Source organism: Leptonotus elevatus, chromosome 1 (genome assembly GCF_054856555.1).
Source record: "Leptonotus elevatus isolate MCC_2025b chromosome 1, RoL_Lele_1.0, whole genome shotgun sequence".
Taxonomy (NCBI): domain Eukaryota; kingdom Metazoa; phylum Chordata; class Actinopteri; order Syngnathiformes; family Syngnathidae; genus Leptonotus; species Leptonotus elevatus.
Window position 1 is genome coordinate 15,180,506 of NC_141239.1, and position 18,725 is coordinate 15,199,230.

The following is an 18,725-nucleotide window of genomic DNA, read 5'->3' on the forward strand; positions in this document are numbered from 1 at the left end:
GTCAATCAACTGTTGAGACAGCAGGGGAAGACAGGATCGCATTTCGACTGCTACTGCGAGACCGCATCCTGCTGTTGAGGTTGCAAGGAAACTCCCCCAAAGCATACACATTAGGGTTTCCATTGAATTCTTCTGAACATCATGTATACCTCTTTCCCGCTGATTTGGTGTGACAGAGCCCATTGAAGTATTTTGATCTTTATAACATAATGGCACCCATTTTCAAAGAACTGTTGCTAATTTGGACTTTAGCGCTGAACCAGCCATGGCTGGCACCAGATCAGCATGAAAGGGGAATGCACAACGCTAATTTAAAAGGTTTTTTTTTGTGGTCAAACATAAAAAAACCTGTGATAATTTTGTCTCTGTGTCGGTATATAAGGAGCACAAGGTGGGTGCTTCCATATTGGGGAAAAAAACAATCTAAGAATCGATGCTAATTTTGGCTCTTAGTGTGAAAGGGGTACAAGTGGATGCTTCTGTGGTGGAAAATCAAGTAAGCAGTATTAACTTTGAGCAGTGGCTTAATCTCAGAGTGAAAGGGGTTACCAAAATGGATATTTTTGTTGTGAAATCCCCGAACCAATACTAATATTGGCTCTAGCTCACAGAGAATAGAGTGGGTGGTGCGCTTTTGCAGTGAATAATTACTTATCAATGAACTGCTGCTAAAGTTGGCTCAAGTTCCCAACCACCAATTCAGTGTGAAAGGGGTAAAAGAGAAAGTGTTATGTAATTTACGGCCTCATTAAAAGTGTATGGCGACACTGCGGCCTCCATGATGGCACTAATGACGTTTGTACATTAGCCAGCAGCTGCTACTGGCCGACATCTGCCGCTACCAGCTGATCAATACAGAGGTCAGTAAGTGTGGACGAGGCGTGGCGGGATGCTCAACATGTTCACCTGACCTCAGCGCTCGCCATGACAAAGTGGCGCTTTAAGGGGAAGTCAGTGGAGGACAATTTATTACCCATCTGTCGAGAATACCAGGTTAAAAGTTGGAAGCAATTGTACAAAAATCTCCATGGTGAAGTTGTCTTTGAAGGAATAACCTTAAATGGCTGCTCATTCATTCTCTTTGCTCACAATTATACAGTTATAAAGTTGTTTCAATTATTTTTAGGAAACAACAGACATGCATAATGCAACTGTGACTTCATTTAATAACCTTCCTTCACAACGCTCTCATTGCCTTCAAAGGCATACAGTTAAGTATATGCCAAAGTCTCACATCCATCAGTACAGTATAACACCGCTGTTCAATTTCATTGTCCCACTTCATTTCATCCTGCCACGTAGGAATTACGAGTCATAAATCCACAAGTTCTTCATTAAAATAATTTCAAAAAGATTCCAACTGAAATATTTAGTTGTAATTTTTTTCGATTGCATGCTTTTTCTTTTAACAAAAAATTTAGTTCTGCTTGTTTGTTAATAAATACATGTTTTACATTAAAATCACTTTTTTTCTTCTCTACTTTCCTTCATTGGGGCATTGCAAAGATTTCTCAAAATTTGGAAAATGGTTGAGAATACTTCTCTTGATGCTCAGTAAACAGTATACTACACAAGTTAAACTGTTACAACCTGCCTAGGGACGACAGATACAAATTAGCCAACGGCTGTAATCTGGCATATTTATGTAAATGTTCATTAATATACACTTGACTGTTTCCCTTTAAATAAAATAAATACATAAATAAAAAATATAATTAATTATAATTAAAAATACAGTAAATAAGTTATTCAAATAGACACATTGCTCCATCTTGTTATCGGATAAGTCATCTATTGTTGTTTTTAAAACTCGCTGATCAGCAACTAGCCCCAAAAATCTTGATAGTGTAAAGATCTACTTTTCAGGTACTTGTTCTTGAGACTTTTTGGTGCGTTTGCTCACGATAAACAATTTGACCAAATTTCATTTTGCTATAATATGAATTTGGCTTTGGGGACTTAATTAAAAAATAAAATAATAATCTTGTACAAATTTATTTCTGAAGGACCTGGAAAAGGAAAAAGAAGAAAAAAGAGCCCTTTTAAACCAAAATGTCGTACATCCTGTTCATTTTACAGCATGGCTTCTTGAGACATTTTTGTTGGTCTACTTATGATAGACATCCCTACCAAATTTCATGGTGCTAAGTGAAATTGATTCAAGGGGGATAGATTTAAAATATATATATAGAGTGGTCCCTCGCTACTTTGTGGTTCCTTTATTGCAAATTCACTTTTCACAATTTTATCCCTCCATTTTCCATAGTAAGTACCCCATACAATTCTTTATTTATGCTGTTATTTTAGTCTCTTTAAAAAAAATAATTGAGTAAATATAAACAACGCTACGGTTAATCAAGAATTACAAAATAAAACTCATACGACATCATCGCACGCCGCAGTCGCTTCCTGGTCTTCTTCTTCTTTTAAATTACTGGTGGAGCGCATTTCTATGGTGTATACCGCCACCTACAGCGGTGGAGTCCCCTCTCAATATTCGCAAAATAAGAACAGATGTAACGGCCATACGTCGCATGTCCGTTTTGCGCATTTTCTGTAAATTTGCTTAAACAATTCGAAACCTGACTATTGTTGATGTTATGTGTGGGAGTCCGTGCTTTCTCGTCGCGTCACAGTTAAGTCGTCTTTGTCTCAGTCAAGTCGTCCACGTCTCAGTCAAGTCGTCTTTTTTCAATGACCGTTACTTTGCGAAAATTCACGTATAGCGGGTGTGCGTGGAATATAATTAACACTCGTGAAAAGTGAGGGAACACTGTATATCAGAAAAGTTCAGATAATGGATAGATGGAAGCTTAAGTTTGAGGGTCCACCGGATATTGCTAAAACAACATTGCCAATGCAAACCTAAATGGCAGACTTTCAATTCATTGTCCGCCATGGCTTTTTAATAATTTTTGTACTACGCGTGATAGACAACGTCAACCAAATCCCACACTCCTAAATCTGTCAAGTCAGTGCTGAAGGTTGGGTTGGGATTGCGCATTTTTTGCCCCATTTCCTTTCTGGTTTGTCTGTGGCACACAAAAACCTGCTGGGCTGCATTCCCCACTCGAGTACCGAGCAAACACAACACGCACAGTTGCGCACGCATACGTTTCACGCATGCTTACACTTGTACAAACATGCCAGGGATTATTCAAGTAATCACGCAAAATGAGGAGTCAAACTCAACCAGTGAATTTTAGGATTCTCAGGTAGTGTCAGATTGGGAACAGATGGACTGGGTTTGTCTAGCTCCTTTCACACTTCCTGTTAAGGGACGCTTTTTCTGGGTAGTTTTCTTGTACGAATAGTAACCAACACAAATAATGAGGTTCAAGTCAACCCACCAGTTTCCCGGCTTCTGTGGTAGTATCAATAGGTAGGACCGAGGCTATAGCGAGTTGTTGTGAGAGTTACATTTCAAACCCTGATCCCTGCACTGTGGAATCCCCTCACACACAGGCATGACTCCCTTCCAACACCGGGTTTTGCATCAGTGGCTTTTCACTCTGGAGGGGCACTAGTGTGAAAGTGTAAAGCTGGGGAAGGCTTGTGAAGTTTAACATCTGAGACTCACTTCTCCTGCTATATAACATTTGCTGAAATCCATTCAAAACATGACATGTTGAGTCGTGTTTGAGCTGTCTGTATGCACACACATTCCAAAGAGTGTAGTGGTTTAACAATGTTATGTGGTGTGTGTATGTGTGCGCGCGTGTGATTATGTAAGGCCTGTAAGGGGGTAGAATTTGGACAGGTGCAGACACATAATGCAACGTGATTGACTTAGCGGCATCTCCACTATGAAGGATTTGGTATAGCAAGTTATATAAAGTAACAACCTGGACACGCAGAGTATAATAGTCACTCTTGGGCTGCGTTCACACTGCAGCTCAATTTCAATTTTTTCACAAGTACCTGATTTTATCCTGCAGTGTGAACGGTACAATTCCGATTTTTTCCACACCCAACCTGGGCCTCTTTCGTATGTGGATATAAATCGGATATGTATGCGATGCGTCTGCACTGTGAACGCTCATCCGCACGCATCCGATTCATACCTCATCAAAAGCCTGATATGCACTCTGAGCAGGCGGGAGAGAGTGCTTGGAAGGGAGACTACTGACACGTCTGTGAATATATACAAAGCTGTTTTGAGTAACAGTGTTACATTTTTATTTGTCTTTAATTTAATTACACTTGAAACATGAAGCATAAAGTTGATATGTGTGGCGATCACGAACGGTGATGACGCGACGTCATCTTCGGTAGACTTCCCAATAAAATGAGGAGGTCAAGGAGTGTCCACTCAGTTCTCCCAAATATTTCTATTACCTCTTCCAACCTCGCTACTCTGGCGACATGAGATGAAAAAATAAGTCTGACGGATTTCTGTTGCTGTTATGTAAACACAGCACATTCAAAACTGACGCACGAGGAAGCAGAGAACAGCAGCCAACCAACCAGGAGCGAGCGTGAAAAAATCCACCAACCAGGAGCGCGGGCGTTCGCACAGCTGAATTTGCATAATGTGAGCAGACAAGACACATGAATCGAACTCCTAACACATTCGCAAAACGAGTCCACCAATCTGTAGCGTGCGTTGGCACAGCTGAATTTGCATATGACACTGATAAAAGTCGCGTGCCACGGCGGCTTGGCTGGCGGTAAAACGTTGCAAGTCGGGTTACTTCCGTGAACGTGACACAGTTTTGGGTGTACGTCACTCGACCTTAGAAACACCACTGAATAAAGCCAATTGGGTGAACCTTTGCTCAGCAGCTAGTCACAAACAAGTACAATCCTCAAAGCCAAGCAAGTCAGTCAAGTCATTCATTCGAATTTTGATCTGTTGTGCTTCTACTACAGTAGCTGGTTGCAGAACGCCTTGCTCATAGGTAGATAGGAAAAAGCATATCATACACTATTCACTATTCTGACCAGCCTGATGTGTTTTTCATCTTCTCAAGATAAATGAGGCAGAACAGCATGCAGCTTATCTTATTCACGCCCAGCCATTTTCACTGAAGCAATCCCCTTCGCTACCGGCTGTTTTACTAGATTTTCACTGATATTGCAACTTAGGTCTACAGAATATTCTGTTCTATTGCTATAAAAACATGGAACCTACCAAAAGAAAGATTATAGTCTCAAAAGAGAGATTAGAGTCTTCTTTCATCAGCAAAAAAGTATATTTGTATCTGTTTGCGTTTTGTGTCAAGCAGTATAATCTGACATGTACTGTCTTGACTGACAGAATCTTGTTTCAATGACATCAAACATACGAGAACACGTCAACCAGTTCATCGTCTTCCTTTTACTCACTCCTGAGTTCAGTGAGGCATCGCAGCAAGCAGCATGTTATGCACTGTCGTGACAAGACTGGTTTATAGTCAACTAATTGAACACTCTTGGAAGTACAGAGGACCGAATAAAAGCTCCTGATTAATACCCTTAACAAAACAAACAACAAAATGTCCTCCATCCAGAATGAATATGCATGCATGCACCTTCCCTGGCTGGCACGACACAAAGGTAATTAGAAAAAAAACACGACAACACCTGCTATGCATATGAAACCATTTGAGCAGAAGAAAAAGTTGAATTCAGGCACAAAGTTAACAAGGAGATTTGCAGTGAAAGAATGATATTTTGGCAGCTTACTGCAGATTAGCGCAGAGAGGCGTTCATAGTTATCATGCTGATGACAATGACGAGGTGATTAGGACGGCTCGTGGTGTAATTACACTTGACAATGTGCACAAATGTGTCTGTGCAAGGTCAACCGCGCTACGGAGCGGCTGTGAGCGATTAGAAAATGCTTAAAAATCGAATCTAAATGATATTTCATACATAAATGAGAAAGATGATCTCTGTATTGAGGACGTTGACCTCAATTCATTTGTAGTGAAAATATGTTAGCCTGTGCAGCTATCAAACTCTACCATTATAGACGACATTTTTTTAGCAAATTAGTCAAGGCAGTATGTCACATGGTGCATTTACATTCATTTTGGATGTAGGAGAGTTTGTTCTGTTAAGTGTGATAATTCAGGAGCTCCTATAATGTTAAATTACTTCTCTACAAAACAATATAGTCCTTGTGTAGTCAAGACAGTGCATAGAATGTTGCTCGTCACTGAACTGGTCGTCGTGTGGATAGTGCATGTTGTGCCTCTTGCTACTGTTCGTCACTGACCTCAAGAGGGCTAAGATATGTGGTAGTTGCACTTAAATGTCATGGACATTTGGTTTGTTTAGTCATAACAGTGCATAGTAGGCTGTTTCTCACTGAACTCGGGAAGACAAAAAAAGACAAAGGACTAGTAGACATGTTTAGCCGTGATAGTGCTAGATATGCCGCTTGCTGCTATGCCTCGCTGAATCCAGGAAGGCGCAAATATAAAAACATTGGATTTGTTGACACGAGGACAGACTTTCTTGATTCATTGTCAAGGAGCAAAAGTAATATTGTTTAGTCGAGACACTGCGTAAAATGCTGCATGGCTATTCCTTTTGGATGGAGGGGATTTTGTTGTTTTGTTTTTGTGAGACATTCAGGAGCTCTTATTTGGCCCTCATTACTTTTAAGAATGTTACATTAGTGACTATGAACCAATACAGTCAAGACAGTGCATGGTATGTTGCATGGAAGAAAACAGAAAGATTGAAGTTTTTCAAATAAATAAATAGCTCCAAAGAAGACTTGCACTATATTCTTCTCTGGGTGGTGGAAATAGTCATAAAATTATAATAATGTAAATAACATTGAATCATGCAGCATATAACGTACTGTCTTGACTAAAGCATATCACTTCCATAAAAATTACATTTGAGTAAGTTAAGCTACATGACGACAATTCCAATGTTTGTTTAGCAAAAGGTAGCATACCATGCACTGTCCAGATGAAATTTGAATACTGTGACACTACAGTGACATCAAACTATCCAAACTTAATCCAGTTTTGTTTTGTTTTGACAGCTTTACATTTTTAATCAGACATATTAGCAAGTAGCATATCATGCACTCTCTTGACTACAAAAAATATAACTTTCAGGAGAAATACAAAAGTATCACTATCCAGATGGCGAACAGTGCATTGTTTTGTTTTTACGTTGTCTTGAGTTCAGAGACGCATGCATAGCAGAAAGCAGTACATGCACTATTGGAACGTTAAAATATTATTTAATGTGAATGACATCACAGAACAACTAAGCTACACATCAATCGACTAGTCCAAAGCGGCCTAAAGGGGCAAAACAGCAAGCGGCATATCATGCACCATCTTGAAATAAAAAACATTTTCCTGACAACCACATTAAAGTATGACAATTTAAAAGCCTGCAATTTGCCCACTGATTGTTGCACAATGTGTTCATATCAATCTCTATTTTGAAAAAATTAAACACATCACTACTTGGCCATAGCAGTGACAAACTTCCATGCCAAACAGTGAGTCTTTGATAATAATTAAAAAAACACATACAAATAAAGGAGAAAACCCTCAAACCTAAAAATTCCTGCTACACCCTTTGTGGATGGATCGGAAACACGTTTTCCTGCGTAAACGTGGAAAGTAATAACCGGTTTAACTCATTTCAGGAGACCTCATTCTTACAACTTGGCAATTTGTTGCCATATGAGGACACATCAATGCTGACATAAATATTTGTCATCTTTAATTTTTTCCCGTAAATGGAATAATTCAGGAAACATTGCTGAGATAAACTTAAAATAAGTAAAACAACTAAATAATAATTGTCCATGTATTATTTGAAATTGAATGTCCAAACACACACATTTGGGGGGGATTTGGGTAGTGCTATATGTTTTTTTTCCTATTGGGAATACCATCAGTTCATTCGTAGGACAGGAACTGGTCTTTCTGGTCTTGAAGGCTTTGGTTTCCTCAGACAACCACACACAAAAACTGCCGGGATCAAACCAGTCCAACAAGACAAAACGACGACCAGTCCCCCATGTTCCCAATCACGGTGCAACATGGTGGTAATAATGTGGACCGACGTGGCAGTTAAAAGTGTACAGTGAGTCATCAGGAAGAATAATTTCCATGTCTAATCTGGAATGGAATGATTGAAACAGGCTTGTAACCACATAAGAAAAGGTCTAATTATGAAAAAGCTTTGCTTTGCTAGTTGGTTTACAAGGAAGTACGAGATAATATATCTCACTAAAGAACATTTTAGAAGCAGTTCCAGTTTGTCATTGAATTATCGAGAAATGTAAAATTGCTAAATTTATGTAATTATGATTGAGCAATTTAAGAAAAAATTATTAAATTGAAGTTTTTCAACTTTGAAAATGAACAGCGGTCAGGTTCTTCTTTACAGCAGTGAAAATCTGCCCAAAAACAAAATTACAAACTCACAAACAGTGTGGGTACTAAAGATATTAATGATAATTCTTAAGTAATGAAAATAAAAATGCGTGTATGGGCAATACGTCATGCTTTCCCATCACAGAGTTAATGATTATGCAGCAAGAATGTTTTTGGTGGGGTACAAAGTTCAAAGAAAAACTGGTCTTTCTTACAGAAGGTGACAAATGACACTGCACAGTTTTATGTGAGGGAGTACATATGGGCGGTGCAAAAATGGACCAATGGCAAGAAATGCTATATAAATCATTTGAGCATCATAAAAAAAAACATGTTAATTGTAAAACAATGTTTAAAGTCACATTGCAGTTATATGCATTATTGCATTGATGTATGCGGTGCAGCGCTTCAAAACTAGCACATTCTGACATGCCAGCGGAGTGCACCCACAGCTGCTCAATATGTCAACATTCGGGGTTATTGTCGTATCAAATGACGCTTAGATGATGTAGCGTGACAGGAAACAGCATTTCTGCTTTTCCACAAAAACATGTATTCAATGAACTGTCACTAAACTGTCACTGTTTGCTCGCTCACGCTAATTACAAAGTCGAAACCAGCTACATTAAAATGTCAAAAAACAAACACTCTGATGTACATGTATTTTGTGTACATTGCGCCAGCCATGCTCTGTCTTAGAGGAGTAGCTCGGCTCAGCAGCCAGCTGTCCACACAAATTATGGAGCCACACGGCCAGCTCTTATGTAATGTAGCGTGGCTAGCGCCCTAACACTTTAGCCGGAATCACTTTAAGCATCACAGGACGGCACAGAGTCCCTCGCGTACTTCTGTGTGATGGCCACGTGGATTCATTGGCAACAATAAGCTAATGTTTAGGTTGCTAAATTCTGCTTTTTTTAAATCAGCTGAACAAGCATCTACAACTAAGAGATTTTTTTTTTCACTAATGAATATTACTGGTCTATCTCCAGTGACTTTTAACAAGTTCTAATAACTATTGAACACATGAACTGTCATGTAATTAAACTCCATTATTTTCTCACTCAGCGGGAGCCGTGCGGCATTATATCACCTCAAGATTGACAAACTGGCAAAACAATATGAAAATGATTCCATTCAAGTTGTCTGTTCTAACTGGGAATTAAAGTCACAAGTCACTTTTTTGAATAATAGTTGCTCGACAAGTCAGAAAAGTTGCTAAGTTGTCAACAGTGACTGTGCATTAGTAAAGTAGCTCCTCCATGTTTTTAATGTAAACATGCACTATGGAAATCTCCCAAAAATATTTAAAAACTAAAACTGAAATTAAAACTAATCAATTAATTATTAATCAATCAATTAATGAAGTATTATTTATTATAAGTTTTGTAATATTTAGTGTTATTTTCATAGAAAAAAATAAGGACATTTCTAAGCGGCCCTAAATTTATGAATGGGACAGGAGTATGCATGTTTTGGCAAAAGGAAAAATTTTCCAAGTAGAAGCACTTATTTTCACATCTGGGAGAAAGACAGATTTCTATTGTTTCTGAGGAAGTTGATGCAAGTTAATGCTGGGGGGAAAAACTGCTTTAAAGCTTGTTTGGTATCAGGAGAAATAAAGCAAATCCAGATAGGGATGAGGTGGGGCGGAGACAGCAAATCTCAAAAATATTTTATTTGAAGGCCATTATGTTCCCCTATTGAATAATTTACACAAAATAACAACAAATATATTAGTTTTTTTTAATAAGGTAAATAATAATATATAATTTTGTACTTTATTGGCATAATAAAATAGAATGTAAATAATTCAACATTTTTGTCAAAGTTTTTGCCTCATTTGACATTGTGTTGCTCTTGGTGCGCATTCTTTGGCACACATACATACACACATGCAAATATACAGTTATGTAAACTTATGAGCGCAACTGTATACTGACAAAAAGACTTAAATACCTATGAAATCCAAAATACTGTGGCAATTGTTTTGATAGTTTTTAGAAGTTGAAGTGGACATGATCTATATGAGCTATATGCATGTGAAATTTGGTGACGATTCATAGCATTTTTGTGTAAATAAGTGACATTTAGTTTGCATACCGGGGTATGTTAATTTATGAATACAACTGTACGTGAAGCCGGTGGTCCCAACTCAGTAAGCTGCAGTAATATCAGCCGGAAATGTGCCTGTGATTATTGTTATATTGACTGTGTACATGTGTTTATGTACTGTTTGTGCTGAAAGTATCTGTTGCTTAAAAACGGCACCGGTTCTATTCTTTAGCCCATCTGTGGCATTTTGTGTTTGTTTTTGTTTTTTGCTAGCAATAAGCTACACAGACTTATCTAAAATAAAACTATGTGGTTGTTCTAAACCAGAGGTGGGCAATCTCGGTCCTCGAGGGCCAGAGACCTGCAAGGTCTTTGGAGGTTTCTCACTTCCAACACAAGCTGATTCCAATCAACAGGATCGTTATCAGGCTCATGCAGAGCATGCTGATGAGCTGATCATATAACAGCTGTGTTGGAGAAGGGCAACATGCAAAAACTGCAGGACTCCGGCCCTCGATGCCCACCTCTGTTCTAAACACACAACATGTAATTGTCCTTGTTTTATTTTAGTTTAGGGCCGCAGCAAAACATAAATTGATTATAATTTAGTTATTGGTTTGGTCCATAACATATCAGAAAATCAGCAAAAATGTTGATCTACAGTCCAGTTTTATTGAGGACTAGAAAACTAATATTTACTGTTGAACTTGAGAGCCTCAAATCAGAGGTTTTGGACTATTTTAAGTTAAACAATAACTCTAAACAATTCATCATTATCAAAATAGATGATGATTAAATTGCTAATCGATTGTCGATTAATCGTTGCACTTCTAGCTAATTATATTCAAAGCTCAACACTTGCAGACTGTCTGTAGTGTGGAATGCTTCCCACGCTGCTAAAAGCCCTGTTTACATCGCGTCACAATAACATCAGCGTGCGGAAAAAGTGCTGACTGGCTACGAAACGACTCGAGCGTGAAGCGTCTGTCCTACCTACCGTGCGGTTGTCATCTGGGTACATGATGATGTCCGATACTGTCCTGTTGTTGTTGCCGTGACCCCTCTCTGTGTGTCTGACATTGGCGAAAATGCTACTCACTTACACGGGCACATACACATTATTATTACATAAACACACACACACACACACACATAGAGCTAGAAAGAGAGAGAGAGATAGCAGTACTCTGCTGACATAATAACACACGCACACACACACATCCAATTGAAACGCTTGTAAGGATTAAAAAGAAAAGCTCTGTAAAGAGAAGAACTGTGCCTCCTACGCACACATACGCACAAACATACACTTGTTTCTGTCTAATCAAAGACACAGGAGATGATCAGATGATCCTCTTGTAATCACTACACAGAATGTCTATTATTCTGAGACTTCTTTTAAAGGGATCCCTGGGCTGGCTACACTGATATAAGTATTTTTTCATCCTTATCCAGCTAGTCAACACAACAAGCAGCATATCATGCACCATCTTAACTTAGATAATCGTAGATCTGTAAAAATATCAAAGTGTGAGCGTGCATGTCGAACAGTTTAGCGCGTTAACATTTTTCTGAGTTGAGAGAGCAAGGCTGGCACTGGGTTGTGAAACCTTTTAGACAATGTAGCTAAACAGTATATATATATATATATATATATATATATATATATATATATATATATATATATATATATATTAGGGGTGTGAATTGCCTAGTACTTGGCGATTCGATTCGTATCACGATTCATAGGTTACGATTCGATTAATCCCGATGCGAATCTATAAATTGATTATTGCGATTTTTTTTACTCAAATTTAGAAAATACTAATCAGTAAACTTGTACATGTACACTGTAAGATTTGTATGAAAATGTATTTATTCATCTGAAAATTCAGGCTTATAACTGAGCCACTGCATTTAACAAACAGGTTGCAGTCTGTTTGATGTTTGAACAGCACTGAAATAAAATATTAAGGCTTAAAGTTCCATTAATATAACATTCTTCCATGCTTAATGTGTAAATCCTAACCCTAAGTAAGACGTTTTGTTGAATATTCCCATAAAAAAATTGATGATTAAAAATCGATTCAGCTGCATATCGAATTGATTTGATTATTGCGCGCTGTAATATCGCGATATATTGCTGAATCGATTTTTTCTAACATATATATATATATATATATATTGTGTATAGTTAACCACCACATCCCGCGTTTATGTGGCGGCGTTTTGTGGCCATAGCTTGATGGAAGAAACTTAGAAAGCAGACTAACCAATCCTTTTATCAAATGCCAATTATAACCATCTACACCACGTGTCAAGATTCGGTCCTCGAGGGCCTGAGTCCTGCATGTTTTCAAGGTTTCTCTACTCCAATGCACCATGATCAGGATAATTATCAGGCTCCTGCAGAGCTTGCTGATGAGCTTAAATATGAATTAGCTGTGTTGAACGTGGGAAACCTCTAAAACCTTCAGGACTCAGGCCCTTGAGGACCAGACTTTGACACCACTGATCTACACGATGACTAGTTCAGTGACCAGTAGCATATCATGCACTGCCTCGACTATACAGTTTAATTTCCATGACAGTCATCAAAGGTTGACTATTCACCATCAACCATTCCAATGTTTACTTTGGTATTCGACTTGAGTTCAGAGAGGAATATCAGCTAGAAGAATATCATGTACTTTCTTGATATAACAATCCTACTTCCCTGACATCCATTCCCTACCACACAGACTGGTCTGATCTCTTCTAGTTTTTTTTTCCAGGGTTCAGTAAAAGTTCACCAAGACATGACAACAAGCAGTAAATCTTACGATATTTTGACTAAATAAATCAAATTTCCTCCTCATCAAAATGTTCAACGTGCCAGCAGCAAGCATATCATGAACTTTCTTGGATAAACAACATTTTTCTATGAAGCTGACAAAGAACAACTAATCTGCATGTCAACACTACAGTTTTATTTGACCTGAGTGAATAGCAAAAAAAAAAAAAACATGTTTAGCGAATGTATACTTATCTCCCAGATTTTAATCTAGACAATGACTATTTTGCATTAGTGTGTTTGTATTTATCATTTTAATATCAGGCAGTTATTACATGTGAAGTTTTATTTTGCAGTGATTCGGGGTGGTAAAAAATCAGTAAAAGCCAACTTGGGGCTCACTGCACAAGAGCCCCGGAGAGAACTTGGTGAATTTTTATGAAGAAAAATAAGCAGAGACAGCAAACGGAGTGCACCAGCTGCCACAAGCCTTGCGTGTTTGTGTGTGTGTGTGCGTTCTAGGTTGAGATCCAGCGAGCCCTCAAGTGCCCCCAGGATTTCTTCACAACACAACACAGACTTTTTGCCCCAAGTGAAGTGCCGTAGAGCTATCCCAAAACAAAAGCAAATCCAAAGCAAACTCAACCAAACCATCCGACACCTCTGCTAGCTACAAACGACTACAACTGAATACTGATGCAGTGGTAGACAGCCACTAAATTGCTGTGGAATTTACAAGGACGCAGAATGACATTTTCTTTGGCCTTTAAACTGCCGTTCACGTCCTGTAGCTCATTTGTGAGCAAGGAAGGAAGTCCATTGTGGTGTTCACATAGAAGTCAGGTTATGAAAATGTAAACGTCTGTTTGCCTTTGGATGGCCTTTTCATCATTGGGACGCCAAGATGAGAAGATTAGCAGGAAGCTGGACTAAAACAAAACAAAACATGTTTGAGAAGATGTGATGTTCTAAAAAGTCATTGTGAGGTCCGTTCAAAATAATGGCTGTGGTCCAGCAAATACAACATTTGCAGTGGGTACAATTAGGCCAAGTCCACTTGGAGCAAATCTGGGTTCAGTGTCTTGCTCAAGGACACTTCGACATGATCACCAGGGGTGAGGATCGAACTCACAACCTCACGGATGGGAGACGACCACTCTACCACTGAGCCATGCTGCCCTAACCTTGACCAATTAACTCCAAAATCCCAACAACCAAAATCCTAACCTTTTTTTTTTTTTTATAGAACTTGAGCTTCTTGAGCGCCTTCATTCGCACCAGAAGTTATCCTGTGTAGTAGGACAAGCAGTTTGCTAGCTAGCTACAGCATGCTGACACTCCAAAAAAGACGATAGAGTGAGTTTACAGAGCCCAGACTCCAAACATAACCACATCATTAACACTAGACCCTAACCCAAAACAAAAACCCTATCCATCCTAACTCTTCAAATCCATGAAGTCACAATGAGATAAGTTTCTTTACCTGGAGCTGTTCGGTAGAACTGCTGCTCAGCTCATCTCCAGACTCTGAATCGTTGGTCCGCCGTTCCTCGCCTGCCGAGTGCGGAGGGCTGTCCACATCCAGCGGGGCCCGGACCAACTCCGGAGATCGGGTCCGGGTGCGGGGAAGCGTGCTGCTTCGTTGGGAAGGCACGGGTACGGTGCTCTGGGCTAAGATTTCAGCTAGAGATCGCTCTGGCCCTGTGAGGGTGCCAGGGACATGCTGGTGATGGTTACTGTCCCGCCGCTGGATGGGCGGCGTCAAATGTGTGGACGAGGTGGAATGAGCAGAGGGCGAACGCATGGGGTTGGACTCTGGTCTGTCCGGGTTGGCCATGGAGGAGTCCTGGAGCGCCAAATCCAGATTGGCCGGTTTTACCCAGACAGCACCAGTGTTCTGAGGCGGGGTGTTCCCAGAGGAAACGGGTTGATGAGGCGGGGTGTTCCCAGCGGAAACGGGGTGATGAGGCGGGGTGTTCCCTGCAGAAACGGGGTGGTGCGGCAAGGGCTTGGGAGGTGGCATGAGGGCTTTGCGGACCTCCCTGACGTACTGGGCGGGCACGTAAAAGGCTTTCCTGCCCTCCTCCCGGCGCACCTTCCACCAGTCATCGTTGGTCTTCTGAACCAGCATGAAGCATTCTCCCTGGTGGATGGTGATCAGTCGGTCTTTGGACTTGTACTCATAGTCATACTCCACCTCGATGTAGACCTGGCCCGGAGCGATGGGCAGCTCTGCCATGGCGCCTCCTGCTGTCTGCCGGCTAGATTATACGTTGTCTGACATGGCCTCCACAGTCGACCTGATGGGAACAAGAAAATAAGTTAAGATTGAAGACCCAGATTGAACCCAGATGCACCGCCATCATCCATGATACACTCCATTTCAATGACAATGCACCGGCTTCGGTATCCTGACGCAAAGCCTTCAACATCCTGAATCCTTCATAGGGTATACAAACACATCTATGTCAGGCCAAAACCTATTTCCAAAATCGTCACTTTTCAGGAGACGCCAACAAAGGCATGTATGCTCAACCATAATAATTGTATGTTTTTAGGTGTATCCATTTGTTCTTATCACATCTTCATTTAGTTATTTTCTTGTCTCAAAGAAACGCACAAGAATTCCAATGTGCCTATACTGCTACGTCTTGGTGCAAATGGCAAATAAGGTCTATTATATTCTAATGCAAAATAAAATTTTAACCGATTATTTGTTTAATCGATGGACTAATTGGTAGAAAAATCGATTCTAAAAATATTCCATAGTGACCCCCTTCAACCCTGTGACATCCAGACACCCTTTTAAGATCGCAACACCTTCAACATCCTGCCGCACCATGACAATCCCAGCGTACCCAGTCGCAACTCGCAACCCAAGGAAACCTTCAATCCCAACCTACCGACCCGTCCGGACACACCCTTTTAAACATCCCGACGCACTCCCTTTAATATTCCAACATGACACCTTCAACATCCTGATGCATCACCAACAATTCTGTCCTCAGAGGTAGGTACCTCCTTCAAACCTAATGCACCCCCTTCAAGATTCTGACACCATACCTTCAACATTGTGACGTACCACCGATAATTCGTCACATACGATCAGAACTCGGAACCCAAATCCTTTCAATCGTGATGCACCCCCCCTTTGACATCCAGTTCCACCATTTTCAAGACCCCAACATTTTCACCATTCTGATGCAAATGAAGTACCATTTACCATTGTAACAGCCAAACACATCCCAATCAAAACATGGCCTGCTTGCCTTCAACAAACATCCCCTTGTGAAAGTCCAGACGCACCCGCTTCAATCACGACACAACACATTAAAGCATCCCAAAGAGCTTTACTCAATTGCAACTTACGGTCTTCAGAATTCCAACACACCGCCTTCAATTCTACTAGCTAGTAGTGTAACTAATAGAGTGTCTATGTTAGTAGTTCATTAGACACTCTGGTTGTGTGTGTTAAGCAACAACAACGCGGTAGACACAAAGAGCCTGTGTGTATTAGCCTTCCTAATATGGTCACAACCTGATGAGAGGAAGTGAATAAGAAGACGAGTAAATCCTCTTGAAAGGCAGACGCCTCGTGGGGATAGATTAAATGCTAACGCTAATGCTATCACATTCTACCACGACGTCTACGCTCATGATACGTACAAGTCACAGTTCATTTGTCCAATGGCTCGCATCGTTTCCTCCTCAAGACACACACACACACACGTTAAGGTGAGGCAATGAGTCAAATACACACTCAGCAACAGTCACAAGGACACCATGTATGTATAACTCACACACATATACACACATACCCGCGCGCACACAGGAATTTTAAGGGTACTATTTTATACCAGGGGTGTCAAACTCATTTTTGACACAGGCCCCATCATAGTTAGTGTGTGTTCTCCCTTGGAAGGCCATTATGACGGCAAACCCATATAAATGTATCTATTGTTATATTATGTCATACACAACAAATCCATGGATATGGACACCATAGTTTTGAAATCAGAAGCTAGTGGAAAAAAATGTTTCTATTTCTTTTTTTCTTTCTCTTTTTTTAAGGGGAGGGGGTGGGGGGTGGTAACAAATCAAAATGCTTGCAATATCTAGATGTTACACAATTTGCAATATTTGGTATTTTAATAAGAAACATTAAGTCGAGGCACATGATTTGTCTTGGTGAGCCACATAAAATGATGTGGTGTGCCGGATCGGGCCCCCGGGTCTAGAGTTTGACACCTGTGTTTTATAAGCATTTCGACTAAATTGACTATTAACTCTACATGAGCATTAACGAATAAGACCAGTCAATTGATTGTCTTTATCCATCGTTTCATTGAATGGCGACCAGTTCATTGTCTACATGTGCCCTGAGACTGACTAGCGACCAGTCATTTGTTTGTCTTTATGTGACCGCTGATTGATTGGCGACTAGTCCATTGTCCAGCTATACATGTCCTATAATTGACTGCCGATGTCCCATGTATGTAATTTGATATTGAATTTATCAGCAGTCCATTGTTTGCCTATGTGTGATCTGACATTGACTGGTGACCAGACCGGTCCGTTAAAAAATAAAAATAAACATATGTGGCATGCCATTAAATGCCCACTATTGTCTGTCTGTGCCCTGACTTGGCGACCAGTCAAGGGAGTATCCACCTTCCCTCGTCTGAAATCATTTAGGATAGCCTCCAACTCACCTGCGACCATGATGAGGATAGTGCTATATAAAAAGGTGGATGGACTCGAGTTCATTATTGAAATAAACTATTTTACTTTTTTTCCTTCTTCGTTAAATCAGCCCAGCCCTGCTAGCCAACCTACTACCGTATTCCCAACGGGATTGTAACACTTCCTGAATCATTCCACCCAACTTTTTCCGCCACCGGAAAACCTTTTTGATACTTTATGATGCGTGCGGCTCTTGAAAGACCATTTCAAATAGTTACGTCAAAATGACATGGAATCGATAACACGTCGTAAAGCGAATTCGAGGCTTGCTAATTGATTAGCATGGCGGCTAACTGGACGTCCCAAAAAAAGTGTCCTGTCAAAAGTCTCTTACCTCAAGGGAAACCCATCCCGATGGTCCCGGCTAAGTAATTGGTTTGCGGTAGTACTTAAATCCCAGATAACTTGACCCAGGTCAACGTGTGTGTGGATAAAGAAATCGTCCACTTGTCAAAGCTTGACGCCGAAAATGAGTCACTTCCTGTCCGATACAAGTTGCTCAACTACTCGCCACCTTCCACAGCCCACGATTGCATGGAGTGCTACATTGTGTCACTCTGACGAGGAGGCTGACGTTCGATGACGTCACGCTTCCCCGCGCGAAACTCAGCGAGCTAAAGTTACAAATTTGAATATGACAACCTTTATTTAACATTTTAGGTATTGTTTTTGTTCGGAAGATTATCGACCAAAATGTAATTAACATAATTTACTGATTAACCTACGCAAACAGGATGGTAGCGCCTCCTAGGCATTACGACGTGGAACTACAACAACATCACGCGTCGTGATAGTTTTAAAGCAGGGGTGGC

The 18,725-nt window shown here is 40.2% G+C and overlaps 1 protein-coding gene across 5 annotated transcripts in view; it reads right to left on the reverse strand.

The window, feature by feature from the left end:
* Positions 1–18,472, reverse strand: part of LOC147181013 (rho GTPase-activating protein 12-like) — a 35,990-nt gene extending 17,518 nt beyond the window's left edge. For all 5 annotated transcript variants that reach the window (XM_086079064.1, XM_086079054.1, XM_086079039.1 and 2 more), the window contains exons 1-2: positions 18,248–18,472; positions 14,654–15,470 (exon numbers count right to left, since the gene is read on the reverse strand). In XM_086079064.1, the coding sequence (XP_085935190.1) occupies positions 14,654–15,409 (756 nt within the window). In that variant the 5' untranslated portion in view covers positions 15,410–15,470; positions 18,248–18,472. The remainder of the gene's footprint in view (positions 1–14,653; positions 15,471–18,247) is intronic.
* Positions 18,473–18,725: the final 253 nt, after the last annotated feature.